Genomic DNA, 22,826 nt, shown 5'->3' with positions numbered 1-22,826 from the left:
CCTTAAGGATACAAGTTCTGATCACTAATTAGGGTACAGGATTTTTTCCCCGAGGTGACGGGAACGTTCTAGGAAGGACCGTGTGATGGTGGCGTACCTCTGGGAAAGCGCCGAAACTCCTGAATTGTACACTTTACACGAGTGAAGTGTAGCGTTACGTGGCTTTTATCTCAATGAAGCTGTTAAGAAGAAAAAAAAAAAAGCGGGGCGGGGGGGATGGTCACTGTGTCAAGGGCTAGGAGACAAAGAAAACAAAAAAGGTCAACTTCACAGTCTAGCAAGATGCAGATGACATCAGAATGAGGTCAGGACGGGGGCCTGGGGACACTCACACACTTCAGCTAGAGTCGCCATTCACTGGACTTGGGCCTCAAAGCTGAGTGGGGGACGGGGGAGCGATGTGCCGGTCTGGGCCTCCAGCCACCTGACAGGACCCGGCTCTGTGCTTCAGGTGAATGGTAGGCCCTGGAATGTTCTGTCCTTCCCTGAGGGAGCTGTCCCAGTTTCCCCGTCATCCTACGGAGCACAGCACACGCCTCGTGTGCGGGCAGGACGGCCTCGTTCCTCTCAAGTCTCTTTGGTTTTCTCTCATGCCGGATGGCCAGCTTGCGCTGAAATATCACAATCTCATCTTAGGGGATGAAAGGCAGGGTCCGCAGTGGTCGGGCAAGGCCGACGGCCTGAGGGAGCCAATGCTGGGAACACACCGGGAAGGGGCAGACTAGGGAATGCAAGTCAGGATTTCGCACTCGAGGGTCAAAAATCAAATTGTTCTCGGGTTGATTCTGAGCTGAATGCAACATAAAGCTTAAATTAATCCAGCTCACTCCGAGGGGTGCAAGGGCGCTCTGAGCCGTTGGGTAGAGATGAAATCATTTCAAGAGGTTCCTGTTTCTTTCCAGCCTTATCTCTTTTTACATAATCAGCCACAACCATTTCTCGAATTTGGTGGTCGTGACTAGTCAGTTACAAAAGAGATTCTGTTTCACGTGGGAGGGTCTACCGGCCGGCCAAGCAGACTGGGGGAAGACTTGCGTGTCTAGAAGAAAACTCAATTAGAGAAGTTAATTAAATGGACGCGCTCCCTCTTTGATAATGTAAATTCCCCTCTTTAGGAATTTAGCAGTTTCTCCTAAAAGAGATGTGGAGTCAAACTGCCAACTGCTGCACGAGGGAAGTGTCCCTGCCTGAGGCAGAAAAATCTAGCTTTTCGGTTAGGCAAGGCCATGGAGGCCTCTGTCCAGGGTCCTGAACACGTTCCATCCACCCGGTCTGTTCAAGGTACAGAAAGGCACCAAACTAAGGCTGCTTCTTCAGGGCACATCTCTGTTCTTAACCTGCTGACATCATGTGGTTTGAAAAAAAGTAAGAGTCCTGGTGTCCTCAGCTTTAAGAAAACCTGATACACAGATGCCCAGATTAGAAAAGGAGGTAATCTGGTCGTGACCTATCCCACTGCTCCAGGGTCAATTACAGCTTTAAAAACAAAAACAAAAACATCAGAAAGAACAGAGTATGTCTCTTACTTTGCTTAATTATTTCACTACTGCCTAGGATGGATTTCAAAGTTTTGATCAAAACCAACACTTGCATACAGTTTGATCTTTGGAATTATTACATTAGGACAGTTTTCAAGGTGTGGGCATAAGAAAATAAGTATCTGTGGGGCTCTGGATATGTGTTGCTAAGCCGCTTCTGGAAATTCCACGCTTCTCTCACTAGCTGTGCGTGAGGTCATCCAGACCACCAAGTCCTTGAGCTTGCATACTGTCTGCTGGCCAATTTGCATTTCAGCTCCTCCCCTGCCCACCTCCACGAAGATGCTCACGGTACTCCAGAATGGCCAACACCAAGTGGAATGAGACAGAAGCATATGGAGGGCAGGGGGACAGCCACAATGTGCTCCATGAAGAGGAACCAGCACAGCTGCAGAATCAGAAACGCAGTTCAAAATCCTAGCCTGGCCACTGGCTATGTGACTTTGGGAAATTCATTTCCATCAGTCTCAATTTCTTCACAAGTCAAATGGGCAAAACAGCCCCCTGAACACCTGCTCTTGGTCCGTCATACTCCAACCTGGTCTTTCTCTGTCTTGGTCGATAGCAACTCCACCTTCCTGCTGTTCAGCACAGTGGCCCTGGGTTGCCCTGACTCCTCCCTTCCTCTTACACCCCACCCCAACCCAAGAGGACATAGCACCACACAGTACTTTGGCCTGTGCTCCGTGTGGTGGCAGGCAGGTGCCAAGCAAACGGACAGGCAGAAGCGCTCAGCAGCATCATCAGGCTCTCTTCTGGAACTGTAACAACACAAGTACGCAAAACACAGCTCCTGTCCTAGATGGCTTACGTTTCAGTGCAAAAACATTACCGACACACACAGAACACACTCACACACATTCACACACATCAGTGGAATGGTGGTAGGTGCTGTGGACAGAGACGAAACACAGGGGCAGAGGCGGAACCTAGGCGGAGGCTGGGGGGGGGGGTCGCTGGCACACCTCTAGCTGCTCTAAATCCTGAAAACCATGCTAGCATGGCCACAGAGGGTGGTCAAGTTTTCTAGAACAATCATCATCCAAGAAGCTGAAACTAAGGACTCTCAACACAGAAAACCACACACCCCCGATACCAAAATATTACAAATGTAGGGGGGAAAGTATGGCAGCTATTTGAAAGGATCCTGGGAGATCTATTTTGAGAAATGCCACAACTGAAGCTAGACAAACTATAGTGCTGGAAACAGGCAGGGAGAGGGCCAGACGATCTTCACCATGACCTCCCGGCCCCTCTTCCCACCCCCTTTCAACATGGCCCTCCTAGCTTTGCTTTCTGAGAACTGTGATTTAGTCTGTTGGTGTTTCCCTTAGGCGGTAGCGTCCCTCTGATTTGTTTGACTTCTTCACGTGTGCCTAGTAGCCAGTAGGCACCAACGAGCAAAAATAGGTACTCAGTAAAAAGATCTTTCAAAAAAAGAACGTCTCAAGACACAAATGGTAGTACAAAGAACCTACATTTGAGTCAAGTTGTTTTGAAAGCCAGAGGAAACAAAAATCAGTCTATCTAGAGCTGTGCCTTTAACACCCGGGCATTTTAAATATTATTTAAATGCCCGCTGAAACTGTCCTCACAGTTTTAAGCACTTTGCAGAATAAATTATTCTGCAAAGATGATAAATTGGATCTTCTTAAAATGATCTCCATTCCCCTCAGGCATCCCATGTAACATTTTGTTATGTTTGAAGTCAATGGTGGTTATTTTCTTCTTGAATGAAATCAAATGCTAATTTGCAAAGTCAGAGAAACAATGTCTTGTCGCCATCTAAAAGAGTACTTGAAAAACTTCTTGCTCTATGTAATTCCACTACTCTCTCCTAAGCCGGGGGACAGGCAGCTTGATTATGAAAAGGGACCCTTAGGGCTCCCACGCCTTTATTGATGGTGGGTGGCATGCCATCAGAGGAGTCAGTGATTGTACTGTGGTATCAGGTGGCTCAAACGGAAAGCCTGGCCACCTGAAAAGAGGCCCTACAAGCCTCAGAAACTCCATTCCCTTCCGCCACACCTGGGCCCTAACAATAGCTCCAGTCAACGGGCTTGAGGTTACTGAGCGGGACTCCCCCGCTTCTTGAGCCCGCTCAGCCCGTGGGGGATCTTGGAAGGGTTGGGTTCCATCGGTAATCCAGCCACAGGAAACCCTGGAGTTGACGGGAGGGCAGCCTTGCAATGACTCAGGACCACAGGTGATGATGGAGTTCAGCACTCAGAGGGGCCTGACCTTGACTATACATTCAGGGAGTGCGTGCCTGTGTGTGTGCAGACGCCAGACGTTCACAGATTCAACAAACAACTACCCAGTGCCTGGTTTGAGGGGTGTACTGTTTTACGCCCCGGGGAAAGAAGTGAACCAAACAAAGGTACGAGGGGTTTAAAGGAACACAGAAACAATTAACCGTGCAAAACCCTAACAGACTGATCCAACTGTACACTCCACATTGCTACAGGTCCATTTATGGGGAGGCAGAAGGCGTCAAAATACATTAACCTAAATTTGCATCACAAGCTGCCTTGGTTACCTGTTTTGTATCCAAATAACCTTTTAACAAGATAAGCATTTCTTGAGGAAAATAGAGGGAAAAAAAAACTTCCCATATTTAAATGTGAAGATTTGCCCCACAAAGTTTTTATTTTTCTTTTTTGAAAAGTGTGACATGACCCCCTTAACAGCCACTGAAAGAGACTATTTCTGTTTCCTGCTGTTTCAGAATTTTGCTAACCTGCGGCTAATGCCTAATGACTGTGCTACATATTTTATGTTGCTTCCAAGGCTGGGGTTGATCTCTACCTCCTCTGCCTGAAAACTAGGTATCACCAACCCACTCAAGTCTGTAACTAGTGTCAACTGTGGCAACGCTCACTTGAATAAGGAAGTGAGAGACGTTAAGGTCATCTGTTCCTTGAATACCGGAATCCATCTGGTATGACGTTAAGGAGAAGATGAGGTTAATGAGTTCTCACTTTTGACACAGCTATTAAAAACACTGGCTTCAAGATATTTACCAGGTCACAAGTATGCAGCAGGGAGGACGATAGAAGGTTCCCTAAACCAGATGACAAACGAGTAGATCAGAGTGGACGGTTTTGTTTCCATCCAAAATCTGTAGTTAAGATTTTTCCCTGTTGCAGAGGAGCCTGTGGCCTACGTGTGGCAAGCTCTACGTTCTAGGGGTGTCAACACGGCTCAGTCCACGGAGGGCCTGGGAGGCTGGCATGGTGTGATGCATCTGGCCAAGATCGAATCTGCCAAGATTCTGATCATCCTGAGAGAAAAGGATGCTGATTTTGTGCCAGCATAAAGTGAGGGATTCCCATGGGTGGTACCCCTGAGAATCCGAGGCTACCTAAGGGTACCCATGTGAGCCACCTTAACTAGGGTGACGCTCATCCTGACTTGCCTGGGACAATCCTGTGTATGCCTGTTCCCCACCATGATTATTAACACGTGGGCACCATAATCTTGATCCCCCTCTGCAATCATTTCCAAAAATGAGAAAAAAAAAAAAAAAAACAAGAACAAAGGATATCTAATAATTATGACTATTAAGTTTTGGGGCAAGTGTGGGGTTTCATGAAAACGCATGAACCGCTCTGAAAACCTGCCCTAAATTCTGGTGTTCTGTATGACTGAATCTCATGAGAATCTCACGTCAATCGCCAAGAAACCCGCCTGCGCTGGTTAAGGGTAGGGAAAGTTTGTAACATGACAGATAATTTTAACTTGACTGAAAATCTGTCAAATATTATACCCGGAATAACTGTCTCCACCAACAACCCCATGGATAAAGATACCGTGAGTAATATCTTCATTCACAACCACAGACCAAAGATCCCTGCGTTTCTGAAGTGTGCAGTACAACCTTCCTCAACAGATAACACCACTGGTCAAGTGAGTGGCTCTTGTCTTTTCCGCAAAAGCAAGAAAACACTGTCATCTCTAAAATCCCTGATGGCGTTTAAAAACTAAGATTCCGCTTGCTGCGCACAAAAAGTAGTTAATAATTCAGCATTAATTCTAGAACATTCTTTTAAGATAAAAAAAAAAAGAACGGACTTCATTGCTACTGCAACAGTTTGGTTTTTTTTTTTGGCAATAGTCCTTCCACCACTGTCTTGGAATACAGGCTCTGTCCTGGCAAAAATAAAATAAAACGCAACATCACAAAATTCAAGTGTTGGTGGAGATTCTGAGTTGGGTCGGCTTTGGGTTTAAAGCATTTTCTTCATCGTGGCTAAAATTTTGTCAGTCTGGTTCAATCAGACACTATGGTTGATCTTTGGGGGAAACTGCTATGAAATAAAGTGAAGGATAAGACTGTGTCCCCAAACATAGTAACGGGCATTTTTCTCTTTTTCCTGAAGCAGAAGCCCAGCCCCCTGTGGCTGACGGAAGGGTCAGTGGAAGGGGCAGCAGCCCCAGCGGAGAAGTAGAATCTGCCGCTCGCTATTCATCAAAGATTCGCTCCTTCCCATTCTTCCCTACTGTTGCCTTTTATCCCCCGGGGCGAGGTTAAAAGGAGCAACTAGCCACCAGCCTCCCCAACCAGGATGTGGGCCTCCTCTACCTCTGCGGCTCTGCCCACCCCTTTCCTCAAGAATACATTTCTTTTCCCCTTCTCCCCCCACCTCTGCAGAAGGTAACTTGCTCCCGAAAGTTACGCTCTTGCCCCTCATCCCTGCCCACACACCCTGGGATGGCGCCCGGTCCAGGGTGGCCGGGATTGGCCATCTCCAGTCTTTGGGGGTCTAGGGCTGCAGGAGCCTCTGAGTTGTCGCCGGGAGGCAGGGTTCCCCAGGTCCTCTGGGCGTGAGACAGTCTCTCACTCCGCGTTTCTGAGGCCCGCACACTCACCCCACTTTCCACGGCCACAAGCTCTGGCGAGGACGTGTCCGACCCCAACTGGCTTTCATCAGTTAACACCTCCCCTCCCCCCCCTCCCGGCGGCCAAGGGTTCTAGGGAGCAGCCCCCTCACTAGTTTCTAGTGTCTTCTCTGACTCCCTGGCTCTGGCCACAAAAAAAGGAAGAAATGGGTCTATGTCTTTTCTTCTGTGAAATTCGAGCACATTTTCCCCATTCTAGGTCCAGGGCACTTCTTCACAGGTGAAGCCGAGTCCCGTCTCTGGGCACACCTTGTCACGCTGCACGAACGGAGACTCGGGAGCCGCAGCTGTCTGAGGGACAAGAATGTCCCACTGGCCGAGAGATCCAGCCTGGCCGGGCCAGCTCAGCTCTCCCAGGGTGTGTGTGTGTGTGTGTGTGTGTGTGTGTGTGTGTGTGTGTGTGTGTGTGTGTGTGCGCGCGCGTGTGTGCAGCTAAGGCAGCTACAGATACTTTGCTCTCATTTTCTTTATGAGGCTGAGTGGGAAACAGAAAAAAGGAGACGCTGGCATTAGTGAAAAGAGTGTGCCACTTACGCGCTTAATGCAAAACGGGCACAGAAATGAAATTTGCGAGCCGTCCTCACAGTCACAAGTCCATGCAGCCTTGGATGCTTGGGGGATTTAAGCGGATCTCTTCCACTGTGAAGAAAGAGCACAGAACGATGATAGGGAGACACAGTGCAGAGGAACGGGCTGGGATGAGGCATAATTGGGAATTTCATAGTATTTTCCGGCTCCTTTGGGAAAGCATGGCCCACTTGCGAAGTGTGACGGCTTCAGTTCGTATGAATTCAGCTTCGATACACATTTGCACGAAAACATTAAAAAGGAAATTGCACAGGAAAGCAGGGGTCTGCTCGTATCTGACTTCACATCTGCGGCTTCTCAGAAACAGGCCTACGTGTTCGAGTCGGGCTTCGTGGCCGAGGGAGAAGGGGACCAGGCACCAGCAGGAAGTCAGGACCCGGCTCCTTGTCCAGGCAGGCGACCATATCCACTGGCCAGGAAGCCCCGCAATTTGCTCTGGAAACTGCGAGCCGCGATGCATCCCACCGTGGCCAGTTCCTGCGTGTGAACAATCCCACTTCTGGAACGATGTCTGCCGGGCAGCAGACGGGCGGGGTCTGCAGAGCTCCCCCATGATCTCGGCTGCTTGTTCCACGTTCGGCTGGCATCGCTGTATCTGGAATTTTTCTCACTGCGTGGCAGGTGGTAGAATGGGGGCGGGGACGCCGGTGTCCCGGCTCGCCCACTGCTGCCCCCAGGGTCCCCAGTGTCCCCCCGTCTTCTCCCCTCCACAGCTAGTCAAGGACCCCTTTCTGTTATCGCCAAGAAAGACTCCCTGCTCTTGTGTTTTGGATAAATGAGAGAGTCCCATGGAATATACCTACTGACAAGGTCCAAGTGGAAAACCTCAAATGTTTACCTCTTAATATGCGTTTTCTAACTACAGGATTCATATGTGAGATAACTTTCTTCAAAACATTTTTTTTTTTAACTTAAGTAGGAGATACTCATTACTGAAAGATGAAAACAGAACAGGGAAAAACATTTACTATCATCCACGACTCCTTATTCTTTCCATTCAGGTGACTTTTTTTTTTCTAAATTTTTTTTTTTTTTAAAGTTCATTCATTTATTTTGAAAGAGAGGGAAAGAGAGCAGGGGAGGGGCGGAGAGACAGGGAGAGAGAGAATCCCAATCAGGCCCCACACTGTCAGCGCAGAGCCCAAGGCGTGGCTTGATCTCACAAATCGTGAGATCGTGACCTGAGCTGACATCGAGTCGGGCACTTAACCGACTGAGCCGTCCAGGCGCCCCGAGGTGGCTTTTTCACACACACGCGTGAGGGTCTGGCCGGGCCCATAGCTCTGTGCTATGCCTGCATCACACATGCCCCTCGCTGGCTGTGTGACCCGGGGCAAGTTATTCAAACCCTGTAAGACTCTGTTTTCTCATTTAAAAAGGGGGCGAACAGTACCTTCTCACGGAGCTGTACGGTAAATTTAACCAGCAATCTGCAAAAGGCACCCAATTCAGGGCGACCACGTGGCAAACAAAATAAAATAAGTAAGAATAAGTAAAAAAAATAAGTAAGAATACAGACACAACTGGAAGGGTGTGGACTTCCAACGCTGTAACTCAGGGTGGCGAGTCTGTTTTTCAAGCAAAAAGCTTCTCTGCATTTTAAATTTTTCGAGGGGCGCCCGGGGGGTTCAGTCCATTGAGCGTCTGACTCTGGATTTCGGCTCAGGTCACGGTCTCACGGTTTGTGGGATCGAGACCCAGGTCAGGCTCTGTGCGGAGCCTGCTTGGGATTCTCTCTTTTTCTCTCTGCTCCTCCCCTGCTCGCTCGCTGTCTCCCTCTCAAAATAAATAAATAAGCTTAAAAAAAAGTTCTAAACTATGTTTTATAGTTAGGGAAACACATAAAGTTATTATTGCAAAAATTAATGAAGGAAAATGGTACTTAGCCAGTTGCCGGAGAGAAGGAGGCAAGCTTACCAGAACGCGCTGAAGTATGGCTCGCCCACCCCAGTGTCATACCGTGTTCTACACAGGACGGGCGTCCCGTCCACTTACGGGACTCTTTTACAATAGTGCATCTACTATCCGTGTGTCTAGGAATCAAATAATTTTTTTTTTAATTTTTTTTAACGTTTATTTATTTTTTTGAGAGAGAGAGAGAGAGAGACAGAGCATGAACAGGGGAGGATCAGAGAGAGGGAGACACAGAATCTGAAACAGGCTCCAGGCTCTGAGCTGTCAGCACAGAGCCCGACGCGGGGCTCGAACTCACGGACCGCGAGATCGTGACCTGAGCCGAAGTCGGCCGCTTAACTGAGCCACCCAGGCGCCCCTCAAAGAATCTTTTAAATGAAAAACAGAGCATAAGTAATACAATTTTAAGGAAAAAAGAAAGGAATGTTGTATGAAAAGACAAATACTTTCCTTTTTAAAAAATAACGAGTTGTTCAGGAACTTGTGTTAATGCGATCTGCTTGCGAACTCTCCGGTTTATAGTTTGCCAGCGCCCCCCGGGAAGGAAGTCGTGGATAAAAACCAGGCGCTGGCTCAGGTAAAAACCACCCACACCTTGACAGCTTTAGATGGTATCATATGATGATAATTTTTCCAGAATGTGCGGCCTGGATGGATGCTGCGGCCACATACGTCTCATCTGGGGGCCTGACCCGCGTGTCCGGCTGGCCTGACTGATGGGGGCTGACGTGCCCCCAGACTTCAACTCCCCTCTGAACTCCCGGCCGTCAAGGCATCTTGCATGGAGCAGTGCTTCTGGCCACAGGCTCTGAGACCAGAGGCAAGCGCTCCCGAGATTTCTGACGGGTTGTTTCGGGACGCTCGCTTCTGGCACCGATGCAAAGCGTGGTGCGAAATGAGACTCAACAGCTGGTTGAAAAGCTGGATTTCCAGTCTCGGAAAAATGAGCTCAACGTTTTGAAGTGCATTAAATAATTCTGTTCTCTCGTTACATTACACGTGGAAAATACTTCCAAAGTAGTGGTGCTGTATCTCCCTTGCAATTCTGGAGGCCAGCGGGGAACTACTTGCTTACAAACGGTCTGCAAGAGAAGAGTGCCCATCTGCAAAGAAAGCTGGCAAGGCTGTGAGCCTGGGCACATGCAGACCGGCCCTCACATGGGAGGAACCATGGTCCTGAACCAGGACCAGATGGCAAGCCGGGGTGTGGGAACCTCATGGCCCATGCATCCGTGACACCTGCCCCCCAACCCCAAACTGTATCTCAAATGCAATTATAATTATTTTCCTGTAAATAAGAATGCATTTTAAGAAACTCTGCGATATACATAGAAACATTTCCCTGCAAATGTAGTAGGCTTTTAAAAACCCCACTGCAGAAATAATGTAGCAATTAAAATAGCATTTATAACTACGTATGTTTAAAATGTTTCCACATGTAAAAGAATAAAATTTTAAGTCATTTAAAATAACCATCTGTTTCCCCATGATATAAAATTTTTAGTATCGTTGTATAATTAATATTAATACCACTTTCTGTTAATAATCTTTTCTGTCAGATAATAAAGCAAAAGATGTAACCAAAGATGTATTCAGTGAAGGAAGTTGAAGAATGCAAAACCAAAGCAATACACAAAAGCTAGAGGAAGAAATACAGAGGGTTTGAGGATGGTGCTGATCACCTACACATAGCTGTCAACTCTATCTGTCGTCTATCTACCCGTCCGCCTACCATCTATTACCCCACTACCTACCCATCTCATCCTTCCACCCATCCACTCTATCTATCTATCTATCTATCTATCTATCTATCTATCTATCTATCTATCTATCATCCTACCTATCTCAGCCATCCATCCACCCACCAATCTATCCACCATCCATCCATCCATCAGCCATCCATCCATCCCTTCATCATCTATCCATCCATCCACCATTCATCCATCCCTCCATCCACCATCCATCCATCCATCCATCCACCCACCAATCCATCCATCCATCCATCCATCCATCATCCATCCATCCATCCCTTCATCATCTATCCATCCATCCACCATTCATCCATCCCTCTATCCACCATCCATCCATCCACCCACCAATCCATCCATCCACTCTACCTGACATATCTCCTTCTAACCATCTCACAATTACTTATATTTTTATAGCCACTCCTCCTTCCCTCTTACTTCTACTCCTTTCTTTCTTCCTGGCACCTAAAATTTTTTAAGCCCTTTAGGTCTTTTTGTTCTTGCATGTAGTTGTTAATTTGATAGCAGGGAGCATGGAAGGCACTGAAAAAATTCTGATCAGGTTTTATTCTAATAATGGACAGTCACCAGGAAGATAGTATCACTGGAGTTTTATAAGCTACTGGATTCCCAGGCTGACGACCTGAGCAAAACACAGAAATACAAAACGAGTATTTTCCTGGCTCAAGAGTGATATAAAACCATGAGAAAAAGTCCTATATTGCTTAAAAATATACCACAAAATTACATCAGGTGTTTTCATGGTGCCAGCACAAAAGATCAATTAAAGTCTTCTTTCTAGTTGGAGTAGCAACACACACACCGGACAGACCTTTTTCTACTGTTCTACCTGCATACAACTGGATGCTGGGGTGGTAAATGATGCTTTTCTATTTTTAAAAAAATTTACTCTCAAAATGAACCTTTGCAATGAAAGCTGCAGGGACCAGACACCAAAAATAATAAAACATTAAACCATTTCATAACATTTTAGACATCGGTGTTTTAGGAAGCTGGAAAATGTAACACATTGTTGTGTGGCGGCCGATGAGAAATCCTGTTACTAAAAACACTCAGGGGGCGAGAAACTCAAGTCTCCGGGTGTCGTCTCCACCACAGATTTCTAGACTTCCTGGAGAATCGCGAGCTGCCCGGACTGGGGCGTCCGCTCACCCATTCTGTCTCTTCCCTTCCCCTTCCGCAGACCCAGGAGCTCTGCCTGGATCCCCGCTCTCCCCCAGGGCCAGGGCAGTGGCCGGGACAAGGTAAGGGGTCAATAGATACTTGGGAGATGAAGTTAGGTGAAAGATTAAAGAACGACTGGGAGCCGCACCTAGATTACTCCTCCTGAATGCAGCAGGGATCTGACTTACGATTCCGAAACGGGCTGAGATAACCGAAGGTAGGAAACTCAGTTTTAAACCTAACTGGTAACTAACTTTAAAAACGCGTATGGCATGCTCCCGGCGGTCCCCCGCGAGTGTTCTCTGTGGACAGGTGTGTGTGCCTCGGTCACCGTGCTCTGTCTTGGGCAAGGGGCACCGACTCTGTGGGTCAGCCGTTTCCAGAGCACCACGCAAAGCCTTTCGTTTAGAAAGAAACATCTTGAAAATCCAAGGAATTCTGTCGCATCGGACTGGTAGAGGCCTCGGAGCTCCTCCTTGCAAGCCCACTATGCCACCCCCGGCACGTGTGGCCCGTTCTTCTCTGGGGGTGGGGGAGCTCTGCTGGTGACCATGCGAGTTCCTTCAAGGACTCGTGAGCAAAACCAGCAGCGCAGGGAGCAAACACTGGGACGGCGTGCAGGGCGTGGCCCCTGGGACTCGGGGACGCAGAGGTAAGACGCAGAAGACTCTTTCCTGGTGGACTTACTTTCTTGCAGAAGACAAAACAAACAGGAAAGCAAGACAGGGAGGTTTCAGACAATACAACGTGGTGACTGGTTAGGAAATGGCAGGGCAGGGAGACCTTCTGATGGGGTAGGAGACTGACAAGCAGGGGCACCGTGTCAGCCAGGTCCCGATAAAGCCCCAAGGAGAAGGAAGCCTGGGAAGGGCTTGGAGGGGAAGCAGAGGAACCGGGAGGGGGGTGACATGGGCACGCGTGAGCTCACCCAGGTCTGAGCAGAGCAGCGGGCTGGAGACAAGGACGGGGACGTGGGAGGGGCGGGTGGGACACAGGATAAAGCAGCATCGGGGGCCAGACCAGCTGGGGCCTTGTCAGCCAGAAATAAAACATCAGGAACACAGTCCGTGTGCAGGGGTGGGGGGGGGCCACTGCAGTGTCATGTGGGGGGAGTGGCAATCTGATTCATGTTTTTTTTTTTTTTTTTTCCAGAAGATGAGTCTGGCCAACCTCAGGGAAGCAGAAACACACAGCAGGGGATGAAAGGAGGCCGACAAGGCAGAGCCACAGTGGGACCCGTGGGCAGAGGAGAGGCAGCTCAGCGGGCAGCCTGGGGTGCCCCTGGGGAGAGAGCAGAGAGAACCGGCCATAGGAGCGGATTCAGCGAGGTGACGGTAAGAGGCCGTGTGGCCTGAGCTCCCAGGAGCACAAAGTGGAGGGTTGCAGAACGAAATCTCGAGTTCTGCTCTGGAAATGCTAAGTGTCAGTTACTCAAGAGCCCCTCCAGTCGCGGGCTGGTTATGTGTGTTCAACGGAGGCGAGTGTGGTCCAGCCGGGCGTATGAACGTGGGCGTCCTCTGTGTCTGGACAGACGTCTAGGTCCACTCGGGGAAGGGGGGCGTGCAGGGAGGAGACAAGGCTGTGGCCAGAGCAGCGTCGGGGATCTGAGGTCTGGAGTGGAGGAGGACGATGCGGAGAGAGAGCCAAGAAAAGAGCAGGGAAATGCAGAGAAGGTGTCATTGGAGAAGCCAAGAGAAAAAAGTCTCAACGAGTAGATGGTGAAGGGAACCAAGGAGGGCCCTGGGACTGACAGGGTGAGGGGCTGGCCATGGATGACACAAGGGTTCGAGGGGCTGGGAAGCAGGATGACCCGGACGGGTCAAAGAGAAAGGGGCCGGGGGTCACCAGAGACGGTGAGGACAGACAGCCCCCCGCCACCCCCCACCCCGGGAAAGCTTGCCGAGAAGCAAAGAGACCAAGTCCTGGTAGCTGCAGGGTCCTGGCCGGCTCCGGGAGGAGAGAGGTCGGGTCTGCAGGCTCCAGGGCGGGGTCTGATCACCTCTGGGGACACAGGAAGGAGACGGGATGAATGCGGAAGCAGGGTCCTTTGCAATGGAGAGGCGGCGGGTCCAGACGTGGAAGAGACACCCTGCCCCTTGTGCAGGAGGGAAGCGGGGCAGACCCTGTACCCCGGGTGGGTCTGGGGTGGGGGAGCCAGTGAGCCCCTTGCCCTAGACCCTTGGTAAAGCACAGAGAGGGTCGTCAGGGGAGCAAGACAGTGTAAGAGGCGAGAAGGGAAAGCCGGAACCGACGTCACGTTACTTCATGCTACTTTGTGTCAACACTGTCACAACACTTCTTCCTGTGACGAGTCACTGCCCCTGGTTCTGTTCTCGGGATGTCTACAGAGTAAGGCTCACGTCGCTCATCGTGACCGTGAGGCACACACCCTATTCACACCCGCCCCCCTCCTCCCCCCCACCGAAGGCTGGACCTTAACCGTGGCTGCACGTGAGAAACCCCTGGGGGAACCTTCTGGTGCTGTTTCACCCCAGGCCAGGGGAGCCCATCACCAGCCCTCGGCCCCAGGAACTGAGATTTCTAAAAAACAGCCTCAAGCCTCAGATGTGGAGCCCAGTATGAGACACCCCCCCACCCCCCGCCCCGGAGGCCCCTTCCCCGTCCCTGTCTTCTCTATCTGATGTGGGTTTCAGACTCTTCTCTACCTCCCCGTCCACTGCTCTGGACATCTCCCAGTATGCCAGGGGCCTTCTGGAAACGTGGCCCCGCAGAAGGTTCCGGCAGGCCCGGTGAGGTTTGGGCGGAGGTGAGCACGGGAGGTGGTCCGAGGGCCCCCATTCTCAGGGCACAGCCAAGTCTCAACGGTGTCTTGGCTGACGAGCAGCGTCTAGGTCGGCCCCACCAAGGTCGGTCACCCCATTTGTACAAATGCCGTGCCAAACCCGAACTCGGGATTCTGGTTCTTGGTTTCACTTTGTTAGCTTAACTCACTTTGTGGCGTCTAAATCTGGAGGGTGCCAGGATCATGCCTGTCAACGTGTGTTGTCCACGCCTCCCCACACAGGTAGCAGACGGACCCGCCAACAGCCAAGGCCAGGATGGCCCAGCTGCGGACCTTCCCTCCCTCACACAGTGCTGCCGGGGGCAGCTGAGTGGGTGGTTAAGAGGACAGCGCAGTGCCTGAGACGGAATCCAGCCTGGCCAGTACCTGCCGCACAGCTGCCCTCTCTGCCTCATCTCAAATGGAGATCGCGGGGTGCCTGGGGGGGCTCCTTCGGTTGAGTGTCCGACTTGGGCTCAGGTCACGATCTCATGGTTTGTGGGTTTGAGCCCCGCACCGGGCTCTGTGCTGATGGCTCGGAGCCTGAAGCCCACTTCGGATCCTGTCTCTTCCCTCTCTCTGCCCCTCCCCTGCTCGTGCTCTCTCTCTCTCTCTCTCGAAAACAAACATTAAGAACAATAAGAAAAATAAAATGGGGATCGCACCAAGTCCTCATCTTGTGGGGCCCTGGTGCCTGGAGAGCAGAGAGAGTTTGCTGGACGCCAGGGAACATCCTGGCGGGCACAGCAGCGGCAGGACTCCGGGGGACGCGGCTAGCCTCAGTCTTCCGCCTGGGGGATGGTCTGAGACCAAGCTCAAAGTCTGGCTGGGATGAGGGACTGCCTTGGGTTGGCGGCTGTAATTCCCTCGAGTAAGGAAACGGGCTTCCTTCCCTTTGGGGAAGGATAACTTAATCCATGGTGGAGTACAGCCAGGCCCGCTGGGAGGGGGTCACAGACCTGAAGTTGTCATTGCCTCGGTCAGGGTCTCTCAACCTTGGCACTGCTGACCTCTGGGGTGGGATCACTTTTTGAGGTGGGCGGGCTGTCCTGTGCGCTGTACTTGGTAGCCTATTACCCGCGAGGTCTCAGTAGCACAGCCCTCTGCCCCTTGGCTGGGACAACTCAAAACGTCCCCAGACGTTGCCACATGTCCCCAGGGGTGGGGAGAGGGGGCAGAATGACCCCTGGTGGAGAACCACTGGTCTTGATGAAGATACTGAGGGCCAGAGGGGCTAAAAGACTTAGTCCAGGTGCCAAGGCAATTGGCAACAGTATCCTTCCCTACTGTCTGTCTAAAATGGTTCCTAGACTTTAAGCAAAGTGGCAACTGTTGGCCTTTACGCATGAAATCCAGTGCTCCCCGTCCTGATATCGGGGGCAGTGTTTTCTCTGGTCAGCACCCGCTGCTAGAAATAGCTGGCAGGAAGGAACTAAGGAGACAAAGTACAAAGTAACAGCGTTTTGATTGAGAGGGAAAAAAAAATACACCTTTTACCCCCTGTGGCCAGTCACCCTAGGAAGCCTCTGCTCTCTCCTTGGCCGCATGCAGAGAAAGGAAAGCAGGCTCGGAGCACAGAGGGGCCCGGGTCATCCCTTTAATTAGGCCGACCGGCCCAGTGAGGGGGGCAGACCTCGGCGGCTGAGACAGGGTGTCTGTCCAGCTTTGAGAGATGACAGCCCACGGGCCCTTTAACACTGCGCGAAGCTGAAGGTTGATGACAAACCCCAGGGAATGGTTTTTGAATGCCAGCCAGGATCCGGGAGGAACTAATGATAAAGGGAAAAGTTCAGGAGAACCAGAGAAGGGAAAACGCTGTTTCCTTTAAAAGCAAGCTTTATAAAGATAAACAACTTTTATGATGCAATGTTTTAATATTAAGCATCCGTTCCCCTTAAACACACGCACGCACGCACTAAACAGCACAGGAGGAAACTATCCACTCTAGACTCAGGAAGACCTGGGTTTGCATTTTGGTTAATTATCGTGAGTGTGGTCTTGGGCTTCTCCGCCTTTTTGAACCTCAGTCATCAAACAGCACTAGTGATTCTCAGAAAATGCACATTGGACGTCAAGCTGCCGGAACAGAGAGGCCACTGACAACAAAGGCGGTCCCCACCTTGGGCTTCTCCTTCCCTCAAAAATCCTCCTACAAATGAAGCCTCCTGGTCCCAGTGGCCGTGGCACACTACCACCACCTGCTGGTGACATGCCAAAATTGTCAGCATAATATCGAAGCAGAGAAAAAAAGAGCTCTAACTGTAACAAAATCGACAGACGGAGGGACGTAAACATCCCAGCACCCCGTTATAGCACCCTCTCTGTCAGGGCACACGCGGGGCCGCCTGAGCACCCTCGGGCCAGGCCCCGGGGATGGGAAAAACAGAGGAAAGTGTAGGAGGCGGGAGCAGCGCTGAAACTTGTTTCCAACCTCTATCCTTAAAACAGCCAGGCAAACAAAGAAACAAAATGTTCCTAATGAGAAAAACTGGTTAGAAGTTACAAAAAACCCAAAGGCTTCGGGTTCAGGATCAGGGGTCCGACAACAGATTCTAGCAGATTCTGGCAGAGAGAGGAATAAACCGCTGGAAGGAAACATGTGCGCGCACACACACACACACACCGTTGTGGAGGGCAGTGCGAGTGGCTGTGGGGTTTAGACCTGGCGTTGACGAGACTGTCTGGCGGCGGGTGGAGGCAGGCTGAGGGAGGGCTGAAGGGAAGAGAGTCGTTTGGAGCAGCGCAATATTCAAGGGGACGGCCAGCCAGAGCAGCAAAGATGAACTGTTGGAATAGAGCAATCGGGGGACGGGGTAGAGCCATCTGAACAACCTGACAGTCAAGGGGTGTTGGGGGGACGGGGAAGGGGTTGCGCGTGGCCGTGGCAACGGCAAGTCACGGCCCTCGGCCCAAGGCTGGCACTGGCAGAGACGGTGTGGCAGGCCTGCCCGGCCTGCGCCCTCGGCAAAGGTGTGATTCATCTGAAAGTACATTTTGCCCCGCAGCAGGATATGACAGCCAAGTATCTACAAACGACCCCCTGGGGTCCCCCCCCTCAGCCCCCCACCGCTACCCACCGGAATGCGAACTCTTGGCTAACGCTTTAGAGAAAATTACCTATAGAGAACATGATTAATCCCCCCGAAAATTACAGGCTCCCAATCGGATCCAAGAAAACTCTCGGCCAATAGCTGTTGCTGAGATAATTGTTCTGAATCTATCAATATGGCTGAGCTGCCCCTTCATTGACTGCAAACAACCATTTCTTTCACCCAGGATTATAAGTTGGTGTTCACAGGCTCACCGCTGCCATTACGGTGATAAACAGTTTAAACCACAACAGGGTCTGACGTGTAGATCAATTCTGGGTCCATAAAGAATCTCTACACAACAGGTTCCAGGACAGGAATTTACAGCCACCAGTTTTTATTCTCTCTTGCTGCAAAAATTACTTCTGTCAAACACTTAGGAGAGTGAGGAAAAATGTAAAAAAATTAATTTTTCATGTACTACTGGAACAGCCTTTTCCAATGCAGGGGCTCAAGATGAATACGTTCCTGCATTTAAAAAATTACGCCGAGCAGCATGTGGCGTACCGCCGGAGAGGGACCCAATCCTCTGCGCCGCTCGCAAGCCAGCCGACAGCAATTTGAAACCCTGAACTGAGCTGTCTGGATTTCCTCTAAGGGCAGATGCGGGTCTCATGTTAGCGACGCCAAATTATATTAGACGTTTAATTTTAAACCTCAGGTACTTAATGTAAAACCTTACAACAGTAATAGTCATAAAGCAGTGGGGCATTCCATTTCACAGAATGGATTCTTCTTCTCCCCCCCCCCCCCACCTTAATTTCACCGGAGCCTCCTGTTTTGTGGTTTTGCACACTACGTAGTAATCTATCTAATTAGGAGTTGCTCACAGCTGCTTAAAAGAGAGAAAACCCCCCGGGGTACCTATGGGTGCAGAGGGTCAGCCTTTGAAAACTTCTCTGGAGCCAAAGTCTTAATTCAGTGCGGACGAGGGGGCAGAGAGAAATGGACTCCCAATGTTGTTGTTCTCATATTTGATAATAAGAGTGGATGACAATGGGAAGGCGGGTTCACCAACTCAGGGGCATCTGGATTCAAAAGCCGCTTACCTTCTCCCTGTGCCTGCTGCTAGCGCAGCGTAAGCTTTCATGACTCTCACATCCACACCAGAGACTTGAGGGGGAAAAAAATAAAAGGATTTTAAAAAATTTAAAAAAAAGAAAAAAAAAAAAGAGGGTGGGATTTGTATCGACTACAACTCAGAAAAAGCACGAGAGAGAGCTCTTAATCGTGTTTGTTTCTTTTGTGATTATTTTCCCACACAGCACAGAATGTTGATGCCCAGGTTGAGGTCTGGAAATCCATTCATAAACGCGTTTTCTTGAAGTCGCCTGTCAGAGCCCGTGCCCTCGTGTTCATTAAAAACTGCTCTGGGTCTGGCCACTTGATAGATCATGGAAGGCAGGGATGATGTTCACCAGCAGGAAGTCGTGATGCTAGCCTCGCTGGAGGTGGGCGGGGGTTCTCCTGCGTGTACCCGAGCACCCCGGGGGTCCCGGGAACACGCGGCTCCCACCCGCCACCCAGCAAATCTCGGTGGAGTCTGGGTGGCTGCGTTTCTAGCCGGAGCGGTGGTTCTCAAACTTTGGCACGCAACATCATTCCCCGGGCGGGGGGCTTGATAGCACACGGGGTGCCGGGACCTGGCCCAGTGGGTCCACGATGAGATGAGGAATTTGCACTTCTAACCAGTCCCCCGGGGGCTGCTGCTGCTGCTGGCCCGGAAAGCCCATCTGGAGATGGAGCGTGGAGCTCAGACCTGGAATCAGGCCACCCAGGTTTTCATCCCGGCCCCTGCCGGGGTGTGACGTTCGACAGGCGGTATGTATCGGGACCAGAGTTTCCCCACCCATCAAAGGCATCTGCTCCCCGAGGATCCAATGAGATAACCCACGTGAAGCCCTCAATAAATAGTAGCTCTCATTATTATTATCATCACTGCTACTGTTCCCCTTTTCAACCGAATCTTGGTTGTGACGTGCCACCAACCCCTAGGAGATGCAGGAAATAAGGAGGGATCGTGTAAAACGGCAGGAATCTTAACTCCCCGGCAGCACTCTGCTGTCTTTCCGGATCTTTGCTATTTAAAGTGACGCCAGCTCTAAGGCTTAAAATTGAGACGCTAACTGATTTTGCCATTCTGACCTCCCCATGGTCTTCTCGTCCTGTCTGCACCCAGTTAGCCACGCGCGTGCCCGCCGACCCCGTGTCACTGCCGCCCCCTGCCTGTTTCGTTTCCCCTTCTCCTCCTCTCTGAGCCTTTGTCCAAACTTCCTCGATGCTTAGAATAACTTCCTCTTGCGGTGTGGCCGCACACGTACAAAAATGCACCTGGTCCTTCAAGCGTTGCTCAAGTCTCATTCTCGTTGAGAAGTTTTCCTTGACGGACTCCAACAACCCTTAAAACGACCTGCACCATTCCAGCCCCGGGCTTCCTCCCGAGCTCGCCCGGCGGATCCCCCGGCACGACGGATGTGGGGGCGGACTCGAGCGCCCCATCGCCCGTGCTCAGGGTCCAGGCTCCGTGGCGTCAGGGAGCCTAGCTAGTCACTAACAGGCGTGCCGCGTGGAGGAAAAACGGACTCTCGAGGGCGTGAACACAGGAGGGACCGCTCTGTGGGGGTAAGAGCAGCGTGCGTACGTAGGTGATCTCAGGCTCTTACGGGGACTTTACAAATGTGTGTGTGCAGACCAATGCGATCATCTCCTGCGGAACGACACTCCCAGCCAAACCGAGGGTCTGGAAATCACGGAGTCCCGTGCTTCGGGGCGGCGGAGCGCCCCGCGTGCGCACGCCTAGCCAGACGCAGAGAGCCGTGGCGACCACCAGAGACAGAACTGTGCGGAAGAAAGCTTGCGGAGAACGGATTTAGACGAATATGCTGCTTCCCATGCCCTTCCTAGAAAACATTCTGCGTAGGGGGAGGCAAAGCTGGGGGCGATGGTCTCTCTCAGGAACCTAGCTCTTTTATTTTGCTGCCTTGCCCCAGACAGAACTCCCGCTGCACATAAGGAGCAGAACTTAAACCCCGTCACTCTGTGCAGGCTGTGCTGGTAGGCCCACAACGCGCTCAGAGGAGGAACGCTCTAGAAGGTCGCTGCCCGACAAGGTGCCGTGCACACTGGGCTCTGGAAACACCTCTGCACAAAGGCGGCCACGGAATAAACCCAACTCGCTGGTTAATACTGACTGAAAAGCCACCGGATCCCGAATATTGGAGAACGCGGTGATTATGTGAACTGCTTGCTCCTCCTGGAAATGAAAGTCACTGCGAGAACAAGACCAGGCGTTTAGTCACAGAGGCCACGGACCACACCTGTGCTCTAAGCCCAAGGATGACAAGGGGCAGGGGAAGAACGCCCACTCACCGGGCCAGACAGACGCTCCCGGGGGGAGGGCTGCCTGGCGGTGGGGCGGGGGGAGGGGTGTTCTGGCCGAAGCACGGGCTGTACGATGAGAAGGCCCGGGCAGGCGGCAGCTGTAAGTGCACGGACGGCACGTTCCAAGGGACGAGACCGTAGGTGGTTAGTTTTCAGGGACTCGAGGACCCCCTTGGCTGCGGTTCAGACAAGAGGCAGAACGCCCGGAAGAGTCCCTGGAGACGAGGAAGCAGGCACATGCACCTGCCAGAGCATCGTCCTTCGAATGAGGAAGGGGCCCTGGGGCGGGTGCGTGCTGGGCACGGGGGCAACGCTCCACCTGGGCCCGCGAGCCGCAGGCTTTTCCGGCAGCCCCCCCACAGACTCAGTCTCTCCCCCGTGCCCAGGCTGAGACGTCCTCGTTTACAGCGGTCGCTTGGCATGGTACAATGCCAGAGGAAGCCGGGCAACTGGAAGCCAGGATTAGGTTTACCGACGGCAAGCGTCCTGCCGCAGCAGCTGTTGGGTCCACAGGGAAGACCTGATGCTGAATCTTTTAATTAGCACAAATCGTGCTAAAATTACTTTAAAGCCCTGTCTGATAGATAGCGTCCAACAGTGGGGATTTCCGTTAAATACCGGTGAACGGGCCGTCGACAAAACGCCACGGGCAAAGCGTGTGGCAGCAAGGCCAGCACCTAATGCACGTCTGCACACGCGTGTCGAGACAGGTTCCGACGTCCACACTTACGTTCCCCCCACCCCGCCGTCCCCAAAAAAGGGTGGGAGGGGAACGCTCCAAAATTCAGAGGGTGCATCAGGAATTGGGGGAAAGTCATAAAGAGCACGAATTGCGTGTTTTCCTTTGACGAGAACAGGAGACAGACACGCCCCCCCCCCACGCCCCCACAACGTAAACTGCGCACCGGTGGTGAGAGTGCACACGGGGTCACACAGGCAAGCGTGACGAGGCCGTAAATTCTGCGTTATTTCCCGGTCCCGCCGCCTTCCCGTGCGTGGCCGTGGGGAGGCCACGCGCCCTGTCTGCAGCCCCGCTTCCCAAAGCTGTCAGGCGGGGATGCGATCCGCTCCTCCCTGACCAACTGGAACACGTGGGGCGACGTGGGTGGCGCCTCTGTCAACCTCTGTCAAGGACCCCACGCTCCACGGATGGAACGGGACGCACGCACTGCTCCCGCAGCTGCCCCGCGGGGCCCGCGCTCAGCGCGCGGGCGGTCAGGGCGCCACGTCCAGCCCCCGGCTCGCGACCGAGGACCGCGAGGGGGCCGCGCCCTCTCTTACCACTGCTGATGGCCGAGTTTGCAATGACCGTAGCCTCACTCCACTGGTCGGCACTGGAGACAGAGTAGGAGCGTTGCTGCATGCTGTCCGGCCGGCTGCTGAAGGAGCCCAGGCTGATGCCGCTTGCCATCTGAGACCCAGACGCACTAGTGACATTCCCTAGGAATAAACAAGTCAGGTGAACACCACCTCGGACTGCAGACCCCAGAAGCCAGCACGAGTTAGTCTAGAGGCCTACGTGCTTACACACGAGTGCACCCCGGCACCGAGAGCGGCTGCGTCCTAAGTGGAAAACGGAAGCGTCGGACAAAACGGTATTCGAGACGAAAGTAAGCGGGGGGAGCAAGTCTCGGGGGCCTGATGACGCCCCGTAAAGGAGCCTAGCCACATGGCACGGTCCCAAGCGAAGACGCCGACA

The 22,826-nt window shown here is 51.8% G+C and overlaps 1 protein-coding gene across 16 annotated transcripts in view; it reads right to left on the bottom strand.

The window, feature by feature from the left end:
* Positions 1–22,826, bottom strand: part of AGAP1 (ArfGAP with GTPase domain, ankyrin repeat and PH domain 1) — a 540,980-nt gene that overhangs the window by 137,891 nt on the left and 380,263 nt on the right. For 13 of the 16 annotated variants that reach the window (XR_006221027.1, XM_042995745.1, XM_042995746.1 and 10 more), the window contains one exon: positions 22,409–22,567. The exons of the other annotated variants lie outside the window; for them this stretch is intronic. Coding sequence is in view for 12 of the 13 variants with exons in the window: in XM_042995745.1 (XP_042851679.1) it covers positions 22,409–22,567 (159 nt within the window). In the remaining variant the exon portion in view is untranslated. The remainder of the gene's footprint in view (positions 1–22,408; positions 22,568–22,826) is intronic. 16 annotated transcript variants of the gene reach the window in all.

The sequence above is a fragment of the Panthera tigris genome, chromosome C1 (assembly GCF_018350195.1).
Source record: "Panthera tigris isolate Pti1 chromosome C1, P.tigris_Pti1_mat1.1, whole genome shotgun sequence".
NCBI classification, from domain to species: Eukaryota; Metazoa; Chordata; class Mammalia; order Carnivora; family Felidae; genus Panthera; species Panthera tigris.
The sequence above is the reverse complement of the archived record's forward strand: the minus strand, read 5'-3'. Positions and strand labels throughout refer to the sequence as shown.